A 17,452-nucleotide genomic window follows, 5' to 3' on the forward strand; every position below is an offset into this window, starting at 1 on the left:
CTGCTCGATTATCTGTTAAAACAGCATTTAACAAAGTTGTTTGTCAAACAAGGTCAGCAGTTAACTGACCCTGATTACCGATTAAAATGAGGAAGATTTTTTCTGCAATGTTGTTTTACTACTAATAATATACAACAGAGAACTACTTATATACGAAAACTAATTGTAGTAGTATTAGAATCTCAAGTGACAGTCAATACTCCACCTATGTCTACAAACATTAACTCCGTACATCTTAATGCTCTCTTTATTAATTCAGCATAACAACCAATAGCCATCACAGCTCAGAGAGCAAAGTTTACACCTTTTCTTCAAATTGCTTCTACCATCTAGGTTTGACCATATGACTTGCAAGCAATCCAGAGACAACCTATATGCTGGACCTGTGTCGGACAACTAGCAGCAGGGGCTGCTGAGGCCATCACCTAGCCACTCTGTGACCCAGCTGCATGGCCAACCTATTCTATCTTTTGCAGTGTTGCAGCAGAATGAGAAAGCTATTGCCTATTATCCACCTACTGAGTGGTTATCAATACTCTCACCTGAGTCTCCCATTTTACCCTTACCCTTTCATTTGAAGCTTTTCTTGTGAGGCCAGCCAAAGTTCAATGTGAATTTCTGACAGAGGAAAAAATTAATCCTAAATACAATGAAATTTTAAGAAAATACAGTACTAACTTGAAAACACAGCTGTTTGTTACAGATTAAGATTACAAGTTACTTTTTTATTTATTACAGGGAGTACTTAAAGTTGGGTTGGAATACACAGGCTTTAGCTACTTTGAAATTTAATTAGTGGAAGCATGCATCTAGCAACTCTAGAATATGCTGGGTTTTGCCAGATAGCTACCTCTTGGCACATTTGAATGTATGCGACTGTTTTTGTGCAGTGTCAAGGCAATTAACTCATGTTTCCAAAGCAGAAGAAGTGTTCCCTGTTTTCTTGGGGGAATTTATTCCACAGCCTTGGAATAGCATCAGAGTAAGTTTTTTCCTATACAGACAAAGTTTCATGTCTATGATGGAGGGCTGCAAAACCAGAAAAGATTTCTTTCTCCAGGTTATCTTTTCCACCCCAAGATCAGGTCTTTATAATAAGAAAGGTGAACTCAAATTTCATAGAATCATAGAATAGTTTGGGTTGGAAGGGACCTTTAAAGGTCACCTAGTTCAACCCCAAATTGATTCAAAAGGCTCTGTGAAGCCAATATAAAAATTAGCAGACAAGTTGATACGTCACCACATTAAGACGTTTCAGAAGCACTTCAAAACATATCTGTTAGTCTTCTGTGTTGAGTGCAGTTTTAGCCATAAGATGATCTGCCTTAATTACTGCCTGATGCAGACTGAGGGAACTGGCTTCTACAAAAACAAATTACAAAAAATCCTGTTCTTTGAGACAGGTATAGAACACAACACTTTCATTTGTGGCCACAATGTGGTTTAGGTTTTTCTCCTCCCTACGTACATGGATATCCAGCTGATACTAAACTAACTGTATAATCATGTAGGCATTTTCACATACATGTAATAGCACTCATTCTCTTGAATTGCAGTATCTTAGTTACTATATACACACACACTCTGTAAAGAACAGGAAAATAAACAAGTCAAATTATCATCATTAGCATCAGTACTGTCCCTTTAAATCATCACATAATATTTTATCATCATATATTTTTGCACATGCAATCATCTACCTTATTTTGAGACTGCTGGTTTATGCAGAGAAAGGTCTCCCTCATGTGGAAATCTGCCTACCAGTTGTAAAACAAAAACTTCATTTTGCTTCCTAATAAAGGTTCCATTGCTCGGATTTGCAGATTCATTTTTGGAAAGTATCACCTTGTGTATTTTTTACAACATTTTAGTTCATCAGAGTTATCATTACAGCGTGTAAGGAAAAAACCTTTGATAGGATAGGATCACAAAAATTTAAACATGTTTAAAAAGAAAGCAAAATACATTCTGACTGGATTTGGAAGTAAGGTAAATGAATCTAGGCAAAATTCACAGGTTGTAGGATGATCTTGCATCCATCAGTTTCCTCAGCTTTCCATTATAGCTGTTCTGAATACCATTCAACATATTTTCATATATGGTGTTTTCAGGTACTGCCTTTTCATGACCCAGCAGAACTGGGATCTAAAACTGTAACTGACTATGAGATTTATAATTGACTGAACTATACAGTCTGGTAAGACTACATAGTTAATATATATTGTTTTGCCTACAAATATTTATGTTTCCTCACATCCATAACCACCGTCATTCAAAAATAAGTCCTGTCAAATTTTTCATTTCAGAAACTAAAATTTTATTATTAAGCTAATTAAGCTTATTTTTTTCCCAGTTTAAATGCCTTAAAAGGAAAACACACATAAATAAAGTTTCAACTGAACATCCAAAATTTTGGGTTTTGTTTGCTGTTTTTTCCCACCCCTGAAACACACAGATTTGACCCAAAGTGAATGCTTTCAGTTTTCTTTTGCTAGAAAAAGAGGAAGTCTTTTGAGTTGACCAGGCACGTTTTCTGACTTTGCAGTTGAACAAACAAATAAAAATACCAATCACATTTACAGCTATGGTTCAAATGTCTAAAATATATCAGCTAGTAACCAAAGTTTGTTTATATACATGTTGAAATACCAAAACCAAATACCAAAGTAAGGTACAATACCTAAAGACAAGAAAAGTGCACTTAGATTAGCTGTTTATTTGGGTGGTGTAGAGTTGGCTTGTAAGACTCATTTTTCCTACCTTGCAGAAAAACTGCAAAATAATTCCTTGGTTACTTTCACACTCCCATAGCTGAAATCCCATTAAATCTATGAAGCTTTTTTGTAGCACCTCTGCATGCCACACTGGAAAGGAAGAGGAAAATCTTGGACTGACTTTTACCAACCCCACCAGGTACATCGTCTTCCCTTCCTTCCTTACATGTATCTCAAAATACTTCATAAACCAACTGAAACCATTACAAATGCTCAAGTATAACTTTTCAGTGCTGGTGTTGATATAATTTGGAAAACAAAGACCTGACTTGTGATCATCAATAAAAAAAAAAAGTGGTGGAAGTACTGCCAAGGTCACAGATTTTGGCTGGTTTTCCTCAATGAAGGAAAGAAACTGGTAGCTCAAATGGTAGTTTTTTTTTTTTTTCTTTTTAGTTATACTGTATAAGTTTATAAATGACACCAGAATTTAATACGCATCAGAATGAAGTCTAAAAGTGTCTCTGCTGTAAAGCTCTCTGGTGCAGGTTCTCAGTCTTGAAATTGGTCGGGAAGCGAGACCGAACCTAAACCATGATGAAACCAAACACACTTCCTCTCCATCAAAGACACTGGTGAGCCATCGATACAATAGAAGAATACAGAATAAGAATGAATCTGTTTCTTTTATTGCTGGTTGTGCCCTTTTTTCCCCCCTCCAGTTTGAAAATTCATTCACATGACATAGAGTTTAAGTGCATCTATTAAAAGAGAAACATGACATCAAATCCCCATACTGATTAGTAGTATTTCATAACAATTAAAAAAAATTACCATCCAAATTCCTCAGCTTCTGCACATCTCAATATTTTTCCCTGTTGTGTTGAATTTTGTAGTCCTATGCAATTTTTAAAAAGTCACATTTTAATTTATACAATTTAAAAAATCATCAAAAAGTGACCCAATTTCCCTAAAGTGATACATAGTTAAGATGGGAGATACACTGACATTTCCAGCTCATTCCATACTTATATACCATTACAAAGGAACAACAATTTTACTGAACACATAATCCCTTACTCAACAGGAAAGCTTTCTGGCTTGGTTTACGCTCCAAGAAATTTTGTAGCATATCCATCCCATCCAAAGACCCTCCAGGTTTCAAAATAAGGTTTCTGTATTTCATTCCAGCCTGATAAAAGGTAAAGCAGAGTGTTAGTATTTCTTATCTTGTGAACTGCTTCTTTTCTGTATTTGTTGCATATTCAAAAAATCTATTAATGGTTAAACACCTTCTCTCCTTCCAGATTTTCTTAATACCAAATCAGGATACACGACAAGTATAATTTAGACCTGCTGGAAGAAATCAAGAGAGCAGAAATTTAACCTATTCTCAAAGAAATAATTTTTCTTGTGGTTTCACACTGTTTTGAAAGGCACAACCACAACTTGTCTGGAAGACATTCCATGAAGCTTAACACACACACTATCTCCACACAGTTTTCAGTGACAGATTATACCCGTGACTGACTTGCAAGAAAAGGGAAACTAACATGCATTCTTTTTTAACTGATGATTTCTTTTTCTTTAATCTCTGTCTGGAAAACAGAGATGATAGTTCAAAGATAGATGGATAATGCACTGAGGAATCATAGAATACTTTGAGTTGGAAAGGACCTCTAAAGTCCACCTAGTCCAACCCCTGCAGTAAGCAGGGACATCTTTAGCTAGATGAAGTTGCTCAGAGCCCCGTCCAACCTGACCTCAAATGTTTCCAGGGATGGAGCTTCTACCACCTCTCTGGGCAACCTGTTCCAGTGTTTCACCACCCTCATTGTAAAAAAATTTCTTCTTAAGTCAAGTCTGAATCTACTCTCTTTCAGTTTAAAACCATTACTCCTTATCCTACTCCAACAGGCCCTATTAAATATGCCTGCATCTTTCTTATAGGCCCCTTTAAGTACTGAAAGGCTGCAATAAGGTCTTCCCAGAGCCTTCTCTTCGCTAGGCTGAACAACCCCAACTCTCTTGGCCTGTCCTCATAAGGGAGGTGGCTCCAGCCCCCTCATCATTTTTGTGGCCCTCCTTTGGACTTGCTCCAACAGGTCCATGTCTTTCCTGTGCTGAGGACTCCAGAGCTGGACACAGTGCTCCAGGTGGGGTCTCACCAGAGTGGAGCAGAGGGGGAGAATCACCTCCCTCGACCTATTGGCCCAGGGCATGGTTGGCCCTCCGGGCTGCGAACGCACACTGCTGGCTCATGTCCAGCTTTTCATATACCAGTACCCCCAAGTCCTTCTTGGCAGGGCTCCTCTCAACCCCTTCATCCCCCAGCCTCTATCAATATCGGGGATTACCCTGACCCTGGTGCAGAACCTTGCACTTGGCCTTGTTGAACCTCCTGAGATTCACATGGGCCCACTTCTTGATCTTGTCCAGGTCTCTCTGGATGGCCTCCCATCCCTCAGGCGTGTCAACTGCACCACTCAGTTTGGTGTCATCTGCAAACTTGCTGAGGGTGCACTCAGTTCCGCTGTCTATGTCATGATGAAGATAACAAACAGCACTGGTGCCAGTATGGACCCCTGAGGGTTGAATGACATGGCACATATACACATATTACATGTATAGTAGGTTGTAGTAAAGGAGGTTGTAGTGAGGTGGGTGCATTTGGGGAGGAACAACCCCATACACCAGTAGAGGCTGGGGGTCAACCTGCTGGAGAGCAGCTCTGCGGAGAAGGACCTGGGAGTTCTGGTGGAGAGAAAGTTGGCCATGAGCCAGCAATGTGCCCTTGTGGCCAAGAAGGACAGTGGTGTCCTGGGGTGCATTAAGAAGAGTGTGGCCAGCAGGTCAAGGGAGGTTATCCTCCCCCTCCGCTCTGCCCTGGTGAGGCCACATCTGCAGTACTGTGTCCATTTCTGGGCTCTTCAGTTCAAGGGGAGCAGGGAACTACTGGGGAGAGTCCAGTGAAGGCCTACTAAGATTATGAGGGGATTGGAGCATCTCTCCTATGAGGAAAGACTGAGAGACCTGGGTTTTTTTAGCCTGGAGAAGACTGAGAGGGGATCTTATCAACACTTACAAATATCTAAAGGGTGGGTGTCAAGAGGATGGGGCCAGGCTCTTTTCAGTGCTGCCCACTGACAGTACAGGGGGCAATGGGCACAAACTGGAGCACAAGAAGTTCCGCTTCAAGATGAGAAAAAACTTTTTTATATTAAGGGTGACAGAGCACTGGAACAGGCTGCCCAGGGAGGTTGTACAGTCTCCTTCCCTGGAGATATTCAAAGTCTGCCTGGACATGGTCCTGTGCGACCTGCTCTAGGTGAACCTGCTTTAGCAGGGGGGTTGGACTAGGTGATCTCCAGAGGTGCCTTTCAACCCCCACCATTCTGTGATTCTCTGAGTTGGTCTCTTCTCCCAAGTAACAAGCAACAGGACAAGCGGAAATGTCCTCAAGTTGCACCAGGGGAGGTTTAGATTGGACATTAGGAAAGATTTCCTTCACCAAAAAGTTTGTCAAGCATTCAACAGGCTGCCCGGGGAAGTAGTGGAGTCACCATCCCTTTAGGTATTTAAAAGATGTGTAGACATGGTCCTTAGGGACACAGTTTAGCGGTGGACTTGGCAGTTTTAGGTTAACGATTGGACTTGATTGTCTTAAAGGTCTTTTCCAACCTAAACGATTCTATGCCATATAATATATACAAACACATCTAACTCCCCTATTAAAGTATCTTAAAGTAACAGAGACTTAACTTGGATTTTATTTTCAGGAAGAAACATTATTACTTCAGAAGGTACGAATTTCTTCAAAAAGAATGAACCAAGTTTCTGAGACAACAGTAAGTAATGAGGACTTTCTTAGCAAGAAGTCATATTTTAAAAAACATATCTGGATAATTTTCAGCTTCTGTGATGTAACTATCAATAAGAAAATACTATTTTGTGTGCAGAAGTCCCAGACGCTTCTGATATTGAAGAAAACAATGTTCTTCCTTTTAGTCACTGTCTATACACATACGTACTTCCCTCACACGTCAAAGCTATGAGATTACAGGACCACACCACTTCCTGATAGCTGTAGGTAATGCAAAAACAAGCATAGGTCTTTTTAACTGATGGACTTCCATGACTTAGTTGCATCACCAATTGCATTGTCCGAATTACAGCTCGAAAAAACTAAACTAAAATAAAAAAAAATTCACAGAAGCATTGCTTATACTTCAGTATTTATGTTAGTTTCCTGAACATCATCAGCAAATGAAGATATTGTTCCTTGTACTTTAAAAGTGCTATTTGAGCAGACGTGAGTCTTTGCTGTTGTCTCTCCAGAGCCAGCACAATGCTCAGTTCTAGGAAGACCAGTGGTTGTTTCAGATAATGTGCAAGAACTGAGGAGTGTGACAACCAGTTAAGATAGTTAAGTGTTCGCTGAAGAATTTATATAGGTACAGTCTCTGAAACTAGTTTCTGTAACTGTTGCTGAAAACAGGAAGGGAGGTTTTATTCTAACAGGAAGAGGTAAGCCAAATTTCTAAAAGCCCTAGTCATAATACTGTAACCATTTTCCTTTCCTGCTGTTCTGAAGACTGGTCTAAATCTAGATACAATGAAGTATGAGCAACTACAAAAATCATACTGGTATCTAGTACTTGTTTATAAAAGATTTGTTTGTCCCATCCTGTGGAACTGTATCACACTTACACGGAACGCAAATAAGGAAAACGAGTTGAAACAGATCAAATTTAAGAAGACAGCATTGCTCTAAAAAGGGAGGGAAAATCTCTACAGTTACCCCTGAAGTTACATCAGCATTCAAGCAAAGTGTGTGTGCGCACACGTATTCTAGAGAGCAAGTGACACACACAACCATTTTTCTTCCTCACTGCTTAGCCTGGATAGCAGGCTTCACATTAAAAGAGGCACTAGTTGCTTTTTAGCTGAACCATAGCAAATACTCACTCCTAGCATAATTAATTTATTCTCAAAGCCTCCCATACACAGACAAAGAAAACAAAAATCCTCACAAAAAAAGTCAGAATAAAAGACGCCTTCATCCCTCAGAAGTATCCCCAAGTAAAGGTCACAGAGCAATTCTGGCAAACTATAGCTTAGGGTTTTGACTATACAATCACTCAGAAGAGTTTTGAGATGAGGGAGTAAAGCTAACAGAAAGAAGGCCTGTGATGACGTGGAGGGATGTGTGTGTGTCAGAACAGAGAACTAACACAAAGTCCCACAAGTCTGGCTCCAGCACCCTTATCCACCTGTCCCAACTGCTAACAGCTAAAAAACCCCAGCAAGTCTAATCCCTCCCCAAATGCCATTTGTAAGATCCATGTGAACAGCATTTTATTAAAAAAGTTATTTTATTCTCCCAACTAACTCGCCTTTTCGTCTCTCCTGCTCCTATTTATGACTGACAACATTCTCATAGAATAAGCCGGTATGCTTATTCTCACATGTACTTGTCATGAATCCCTAGCACTTCAAAATCGATCTTGACCTCCAAACCTTTTGTCACCTCTCCTCTCTAACTATTCAGTTTGCCGCTTTTCTTCATAAAATCCAAAAGGGGTTTTATTGGCCTAACCACCCCATCTCCTCTTTGGATTCTTCTCTTTGTCCAGGTCAAAGTCTAATCTTGTTTACTTTCTCCACCCTCTACAGGGAAGGGCAGCACTAGAAGTTCTGCTTGCTGTGATAAGAAAAGGGAGGAATGAAGGCAAATTCCAGGAGAGGAACATTACAGAGGAACTTTCTACTCTCTCCTTTACATTCCCCTTGTATACATTCACTGAAGGGAAGACGTAGTATTGGCTGCTAAATCCAGGAGACAGATAAGAGGATCAGGAAAACTGAAAGGTCTCCTCCATGACAGAACTGCAGCATCTCAACAGAACTGCAGCACGTCACCTCATGAGTCTAATACTATAATCTCTGAAAAATAAAAAAGGTTGCCACAATTGGCAGGACTACTAACCATATCACTAACTATCCTTTCTTTCCGCTGGAGGCAGAAGACGCTGACAAACTACACAAGGGAAAAAAAAAGTCCAGTAAATCTAGAACCTGTCAATGATTTGAACTTCAGAAGCCACTTGGCAGAAAAACTAAAGAGGAAAAAATCTGCGAGTTATACTGCGCTGTGAAAAGAGAAAGCTCAAAATAAATTCAGTTTTCTCAATAATCACTACATAAAACTACCACACACACTATTAATGGAAATAGAGCACCATTATCATACACCTTTCACAGCAGAAGAACACGCATCTGCTTTTGCAATGGAGGAATATGTTTTTTTCAGTCTAAAATTATAAAGCAAGGCATTACTCAATGCGACATAATGTCTTAGAAGTGTCATAATACAATAAATATATGACTATGTATGAATTGTAGTAAAATTCAAGTGCTCTTGGAAATTAAGATGACTTTCTAAAGAAATTTACTTATACATCTTTTTTTCATTGATCTGAACTTCACATGTACAGAAGAGCTACTTGAGATGTTATACCTATAGAGCATGACTGCAATAAATGTGGTTTCAGAGACAAAGTGCAACAAAAGTCTTTAGTAAAAAGTATTCATCACCTACCTTTGGATTCATTATTCCTTCTTGCTTAAAGCAGCTATAAAAAATGTCCATGGAAAACACCTCACTCCACAGGTATCCATAGTACTGACCATCATAACCACCTGCCAGATGTCCAAAGGTAGCTGGCATGTTTGTTCCTTGAAAAGTAGGTTAATATTAATTTACTTAAATCAAATGCAGTTATTTCTTTGATGTATACAGCACTTCAACTTTAAGAATAAATTAATAAGGAATTTATATCAACTACTTTGAAACTTCTAACACAAAGGGTCTGAGTATGCCTCAAAGTACTGGCCACATTGTGTTGACTACAAAGGAAACTCGTTCTCCCATTTTTGACTAGTTGCATATCCAACACAGATGTGACAGAACATCTAAAGTTGTATTCACATCATGTCATCTAAAATATAACCTGCAAAAGGTTAAGTTATATATTTACCTTAATCTTCCTTCAGAAGAGAACATTAAGGTCACCCCAAGTTTCAAAGTAATTATTTCAGCTTCATAAAGTAGATTCTTTTATAAACAACAACTCTGGATTTTTTGTATGCCAAGCATTATTGGGAAAGAAAGGCACATTTAATCAAATCATTTGGACATGCTGTATAAAAGCTTCAAACTGACATACCTGGGGTGGCAGGAATTCCTAGAATCTCCATACAGTATTTAGCATATTCATCTGCTGGGTCAACAGATGGCTTTGTATGCAGTGCCTGGTCAACTTTGCTCAAAACAATCTGACGGAGGGTTAAAAGGCCTAATGGGGTAAGAACGTTTAATTAACTAGCATCAAAGTAGCTGGAATTTCTTTAGCACCCTTCATTCAAAGATCTCAACATGCATCCTAAATTACTAGAATTTTAACCATGGGAAAAATTTGGAGTTATGTCATTGCCATCCGAATTGCTTCTGTTACAAAATGTTGAAAGGCATATTTTTAATAAAGCTCCATCTTTTCAAATGTTATTTTCCTCACAGATCAAAACCAAAATCAAGCAGATATTTTAAAAGCAAATTTCAGTATTTAAAATTATGTTTTCAGCTGTCTTCACTTCCAGTATACAATTTCATTCAGGGCTTGCACAGATGGTAGTATGTGTACCTACCCTAACACACTTCAAAGAACACAGCAAGAACTGCTGCTGCAGCTGCTGTAGGCTTTTTCGAAGAAGCTACAAGATAGGAAACTTTACTCAGACAAAATGCTTATGTAGTTACAGAGCCTATACAAGGCAGAAGGACAAGGACTCCTTGTTCAGGATAGGGTATGAAATAAACAGCAGTGGCTTAATGACAAAACTGTACCATAAATGGGTAAGACTATGATATCGGGGGAGTCATGATTACAGGGACAGAGGAGTGGGACCGGCAGAGTAACGCTAAGATGACAGGTAATGACAAGAGATTACAATCTCAGTTTGGAGATAGATTTAAGGTGGTTCAAGATGTGGAAGGAGAAAAGAATTGGGACCTTAGTTTGAGAAGGCAGTATATCCACTGGGAAGGTAGAGAACATGGACTTAAGATTCTGGGTTGAGAAGTTAAGAGGCAGTTTAAGCAATGCAGGGCTACAACACTTGGGTCTGGGACATCCTACGCATGTTCAGTAAATTTGCAAACAACTTTCATGTCTGTCAAGTGTCATGTGCAAATCAAATGTAGATAATCTGATGTTGTATTCATGCACAGTGCCTGCCCTAGGCCACCAGAAAAAAAAACCAAACAGAAAACCTTCCCCTCTGCCCCTCTGCCCTCAATTTTAAATGAGCAAGTTGGTAGCTAAAAAAGTCAAATGGAGAGGAATGCAGAGGTATCTTAGTCCTGTGGGTAGTCTGGAAAATCAGAGCTCCTACTGTTCCTGCAAATAGTGAGGTCTTGTCATCATAGCCTTTATTAATGATGGTACACATGCAAATAAACTCAGAAAGATGGTGATAAGTGTACACACAGAAGAAATGTAATGGGCTTGTTATGGTTGTCTTTAATGTTTCCTACTGATTTTTTAAATTACATTTTTTTATACATATACTGCGGGGAGAGACGGCAGAGAGATACCTGTATTAGCCAGTCTAGAGGCAGCAAGTTTCTGAAGGAGAGTGTCTCCAACATGGCTCTCATCTTTATAATGTCTTGACATTTGCTGTAGTGATTCTTTTTCCCATACCCAGTTCTCAAACATTTGTGAAGGTACCTCTACAAAGTCTGTTTCCACATTAGTTCCACTAAACCTGGCAAAATCAGTCTAAAAGGAAAAGCCGTTGTGTTAATTTAAAATAGAAGCCAGGATTTCTAGCAGAATATAAGCTTTCAGGTGCCAAAATTTCAGTGTTAATCACAGCAAAAGGAATAATTTGAACAGGTCAATAATAATAACAAAAAAGTGAATTTTAAAGAAAGGAGGGCAAAAATCCAGATATAAGACTATTACCAAGCAACAAAATAGACTACTCTGTAGTTATTTACGGCATTCTTTACTGGTGTGAAACAGAACTTCAGTTTTCTTAATATTACTGATTTTTACTTTTTAGGTTATGACAGCACACAAATGTTTCTGCATTGCCTTATGACAATGATATAATTTGTAAATTGTTATAAAATAACACAAGAACTTTTTTTTTTACTTTAGTATGGTCAATCACTTCATGTTTAAAAATCCCCCCCAATACAAATTTTGAATAAAAAAAGTTTTGTACAGTTAAAAATCTTCATTAAGATATATTTCAAACCCAAAATAATTCTAAAAAGGCAGTCACTTCTGAAAGACAGTTGTTCAAAACAAAAAATATTTGGTCTTACTCCACACTGTTCTGTAATAAGTCTACCTCATCTTGTCAACCCAATTTTATTGTTCTTCCCTTCTCAGCAACATTCTAACAGAACACTTGTAGTGCTAAAATAAAAAGAGAATTCTCAGTTTGCCAAATGACCTCTCTAAGAGCTGTAGATATTCTTAGGTTCCATCCTCCATTGGAGAATAGATGCCCACAAGAGCACTGGCTTTCGAACTTACTTTCTTGCAGGGTTACCCAAAAAAAGCACGTATTATATAGGACATACTACTGAACTGACAGCTATGTCACATGCATGTATCTTCCCCTTATGTCTTCAGAAGAAGAGCAGAAAACTAGCATAACATTTGCCTTCATTTATGCTTGTAGGTTACTCAGATCCATAGCTGTAACAGGCTGGCCCTTCTTACTGTGCTTGCTGAATAGCAGCTATGAAGAAAAGCTAGGCAGCATCAGCAGGGAAGAAATGGTGACAGAAGTGCAAGAGTTTGTTGGCCTCCATCCTCATTTACCAATTCACAAGTGTACCACGCCAACAAAAAAAATATTAAGACATTTGGTTCAGGGTACTTCAATAGCTCTCCTTCCCTAACAGCATAAACAGATCCCCTCCCTGCCCTGGTATCTCACTTTTCAGCAGGCCCCCATACACTACAATGAGTATCAGTCTCCAAAAGCTCACCTTTACCAGCAGTTCATAGATTTCCACCCAGTCCAATCCCCACACACCCTTCAAATGTCAAGTTTTAACACACTTAAACAAATCATCGTATCAAACAAGACAGTGATTTGCACACACAAATCCGAGGACAGGATGTTTTACATTGGACTAGCAAGCTATTTGCAGGCGTGCAAGTAACAATTGATATAAAACGCAACAGCAGTAAGCATTTATAGACACCTTCTAGGTTGTTTATAAGAAAGAAGAAGTTTTACTTCTTCAGAAACACCTGTCTTAGGGTGAAGATGATAAAACAATCGTTACCTTCAAAATGACACAAAAATATCTAAGCAAGTCTAGCCATTTGTTCTGAAGTTTGCTTGAATGTCATTTGTTTAATTCCAGATTTAATATATGGATTTCTATGACTTTGTTTCTTTATTCTACAGTCCTCATCTCTAGGATCAAGGTCAAGAATTAAAATCTAATGGGCGTCATATTTATCTGATTTTATTATTTGGTACTTGTTCTTCTTTATAAACAAGAAAGCAGTGCTACACAAAGTCTGGATTTGTAGATAATTATGCAAATTTTTTGGTGAATGAATACTGAGACTTGCCTCTCTCTGAAACATAACATTTTCATTAGGCAAGTAATAAATTTATCATCTGGCAGAAATCAATTTTACATGTAAGAAAGAATGAAACCAGCAATTTTACACCTCATTGACATCTCGACACAAAATCTGCAGACTAGCTTCAGTTCTTTCTGGTCACTATGAGAACCCTGACTGGCAGATAGGAGAGCAGAAAACACAATAGCTCAGGCAAGACCTGTTTTATGCTTTTGGTGTCAAGAGTGATAGCTCTCAAGAGTACTAAATGCCAAAATGCTGGAGGTGATCTGGATTCACAATTCATTTGCATTCCTAGGTACAGAAACTTTTTTTGCTTCTAATATCTAGCATGCTACTAGAAGTAGTAAAGAGCCCTCTGACAGCTGTAACAGAAGACACTACTGAGCAACCGAGCACCTTCTTTACATTACACATGGATCTATTCACTCCTCACAGGTACATGCATGGTGCAAATGCAAAAGTACATGTTCAACATGCCACTTTGAAAAGTAACAAAAAACCTGTATATGTACTTTATTAAAACTAGAAACCACCAAAATAGATTTACACCTTGCTTTAAGACAGTGGAGAAAGAAGTTAAGTCTTACACTGGAATTGAAACATCACTAACCTGTGCACATATCTGATGCATTACATGACCAAATTCGTGGAAGTAAGTCTTTACTTCATCATGTCGCAGCAATGATGGATGACCTGATGCTGGTTTTGTGAAGTTGGTTACCAGAGCAGCTACAGACATCATTCTGCTGCCATCAGAGAGAAGACAGCCGGGTTGGAGACCAAAGCATGCTGCATGCCCATACTTCCCCTCTCTGTGTAAGAAAATATATCAGACACTATCTTCAAACCATAAGCCTGATCACCAGAATGGTGAAGCCTATTCAAGAACAGGGACAATCAGTTAGTGTCTCTTTAAGCTTTACACAAAGAAATTACATCATTTGATGGCTTCTAAGACTCACTAGTTTTAAGATCCAGTTAAGAGCACAAGGGGAAAACCCCCCCAGTACTTAAATCACATCAGTTTAAGATTCACAGCAGCATTTACAAGAATATGATTTTTACTCAAATACTGAAAGTATATACCCTATAGTTGTCAATTCTACTTTAAACTTCTACTGTAATAGGAAGGACTAGGTTCTGTCCTCTGAAGAAGTATTTTTTCTTTCATTACAGGAGACAAAAGAATACAGTTTACTGCATTTTCAGTGTGATCCAAAAGTTTAAAGAAAAATTAATTTGAAATTTTTGCCCTAAACCTGAGTAGTTAACTGGGTAGTTAAGTCAGAAGAGTCTTTCTAACAAATAGTTTCAGCAATCCACATTATGTGCAGAAAGAGGGGAGAGGGCAAACAGGTGAAGGAGATAACATGTGCCAATCTTACAAAGAACAATTTATGTACTACTGTATTCACTAACATAATTTTCTTAACCCAGAGAAGACTTAAGTCCATTTTTATTAAAAAAAGTTATCAACCAATTTAGAAATTACTAAAGAACAATTAAAAAAAACCAACAAAAAACCCCCTCCGAACAGTGAGACACAGTCAAGGACGACTAGCTAAGAATAAGTCCTGTCAAATTACTCTAGTCTCCTAATCTCTCACAGAACACAGACGATGTTGTAAATAGCTACAAAGACAGCTGGAGAGCTACAGAGATCAACCTGGATGTACACTTCAAGGTGTGCTCAACAAGAATCTATTCTTGGTCCTGATCTATTTGATATTTTCTTTAGCAGTCTGAACAACCGGGCACAAAATACACATTTAAAATGTAAAGAGGAACTGGGAGAAACTAGGAACACTTGGCAGATAGGAATATAAATGATCTGAACAGACTGGAGTAATGGTTCAACATAAACTAAAAAGTAAAACTATTATTATTAGGAAGGAGAAATGGTCATAGAGGAAAAACTTGTGAACAACTGATTAGACAGCAATACTACAGAATATGAACAAAGGAGTAATGCTTCAGAAACTGAATAAAAGCAAGAAATGCAGTAGTACTGGAAAAAAAAAAAAAAGTGTAAACAATCTGAAAACAGTCCAGAGGACAACTTAATGAGCGCAGTAATAGCCTTGTCAGTGGGACAAATATTTACTTCCAAATGCATTTAATTTCAACCACACCAGCAACCGACTAAGACCAATTCAATTTTAAACAGGTAAGTAAAACACTCATAATTACCTGGGGTAAAGGTCCAAATAGAACTGCCCTAACATTTCTCCTGTTGTATTGTCCTTTACCGTATAAAGAGTAACACTGTCATGCCAAACATGAGCACTTTCTACTTGCTCAAATACAAGTCCCAGCAGCTTCTGGTAAATATTCAGTAAGCCTTCTGTAACAGCCTGAATTGGGAAGTATTCCTTCAGCTTTTCTTGATCTATGGAGTACTTCAGCTCTTCTGTTTTGTTCATATAATAATGAAGATCCCATGCATTGATTCTTCCATCATAATCAAAGTTTCTTTCTTTACACTCTCTTTTCTTCAAATCTAGAATGAATTCTCTTTCTTCCTCAACCAATGGCTTTAGCTTCTTACTTAAATCATCTGAAACAAAGATTGCCTTGGAATCAACTTCTGTGTTCCTTACTATAATGTGTATTCCCATAAAATACACTCATGACTTTAAGCATGTTCCCCAAAAGTGGATGCCAGAGTTTTCCATTTGTTGACTAACAGCAAGCAAACTGTCTGCTTTCTTGTCTTAATGAGTTTTAACTGCAGGCATGGTAAAAATAATACAGGACTCCACATAGGCCTAGTAGTACTGTGAAGGTTTTGGTAAATTTAGACTTTTTCAAAGACAACAGAAATGGAGAGTAACACTAGACACTTTCGCTTGAAGCCTTTGATTTTACCTCATGTAATCTTAGTTCTCTTGATGTCTTTCTACAGAAACAGCCAACCACTACAACTACTATTAGTTACTGGAAGTGCAACAAAATATTCAAACACTAATTTTTCTTCCAAGACTTTCCAGAATACGTTATGACCTGCTTCTGAAGTCTTATAAAAGAACGAGATACTAAAGAGTTCTCATGTACACAATGGCTAGCTTCTAGACTACCAAAGCTACTGGATATTCATCTCCATGATCCAAATTTTTTCCAATATAGCTTTTATTGGACAAGAAAGGCTCACAGCACTACGGATCCACTATATTGAATATAAAATATCTGAGCTTACTGAAACTCCTATAAAGTACATACTGTACATATTCTCTTGTGTTTCTGGACTACCAGACACTTTTTTCTTCCTTAAGAATTCAGATAATGTTCACTATTGGTATCTAGAGTGTAAAATTTAGGAATTGCCACTCCTGTTTCTAGGAAGACTGTGAGGTGTTATTTAAGTAACGAAACTAGTGTTTGCAGCTCGTATTATGCTAAATTCAGAATATGTCATAGGACAGAATGCTTTTCTTCCTAGTCATAAGATAGGCTTATGAACATTGATTTAAAACATATATATGAACAAAGCAGAGCAAATCATAGTGTCATGCCTGTAGCTGAGGATATACCAAAAGAACTAAATTAAACCTGACAATTAATTTGATGAATATTCTCCCTAAGAACTACCATGAAACATGGTACTTATTAATAGAAAGGTATATGATCTCATACTGTAAGAAGTTAAAGTCACAACAATAACTGTTAAATTATGAGGTGTGTCAGCTTTAAAACAAATGAAAAAACAGTATTATATAAGCCCATCTAGATTACAGAAATATAATGGAAAGCGTCCAAACTACTTTAAGTACACTTAAAAAAACTGGGTAACTCACATTTAATTATAAATCAAAATTAAGTGTAAGTTCATTGACAAATATATGGATAACTGGTATTGTCAAATACAGTACTGACCTCACACGATAACAGGAGAAATGCAACAGAATCACAGGTGAAGGAAGAGGTGCATTTGAACCTCTATTGATATATAAACACAAAAAAATCACTACCACCAAACAGACTTTACTGCTGTACTAAGTTATTTATACAATATATCCTAAGTGGTGTTAGGACACATTAATAAAGGAACAC

At 37.9% G+C, this 17,452-nt stretch overlaps 1 protein-coding gene across 1 annotated transcript in view; it reads right to left on the reverse strand.

Moving 5' to 3' along the window:
- Positions 1 to 3,771: 3,771 nt before the first annotated feature.
- Positions 3,772 to 17,452, reverse strand: part of NLN (neurolysin) — a 29,650-nt gene continuing 15,969 nt past the window's right edge. Inside the window, exons 8-13 of the mRNA XM_086479535.1 lie at positions 15,593 to 15,959; positions 14,013 to 14,214; positions 11,371 to 11,557; positions 9,944 to 10,072; positions 9,316 to 9,452; positions 3,772 to 3,906 (exon numbers count right to left, since the gene is read on the reverse strand). Of these exons, the coding sequence (XP_086335661.1) occupies positions 3,772 to 3,906; positions 9,316 to 9,452; positions 9,944 to 10,072; positions 11,371 to 11,557; positions 14,013 to 14,214; positions 15,593 to 15,959 (1,157 nt within the window). The remainder of the gene's footprint in view (positions 3,907 to 9,315; positions 9,453 to 9,943; positions 10,073 to 11,370; positions 11,558 to 14,012; positions 14,215 to 15,592; positions 15,960 to 17,452) is intronic.

The sequence above is a fragment of the Leptosomus discolor genome, chromosome Z (assembly GCF_034619465.1).
Source record: "Leptosomus discolor isolate bLepDis1 chromosome Z, bLepDis1.hap2, whole genome shotgun sequence".
In the NCBI taxonomy this organism is placed as follows: domain Eukaryota; kingdom Metazoa; phylum Chordata; class Aves; order Leptosomiformes; family Leptosomidae; genus Leptosomus; species Leptosomus discolor.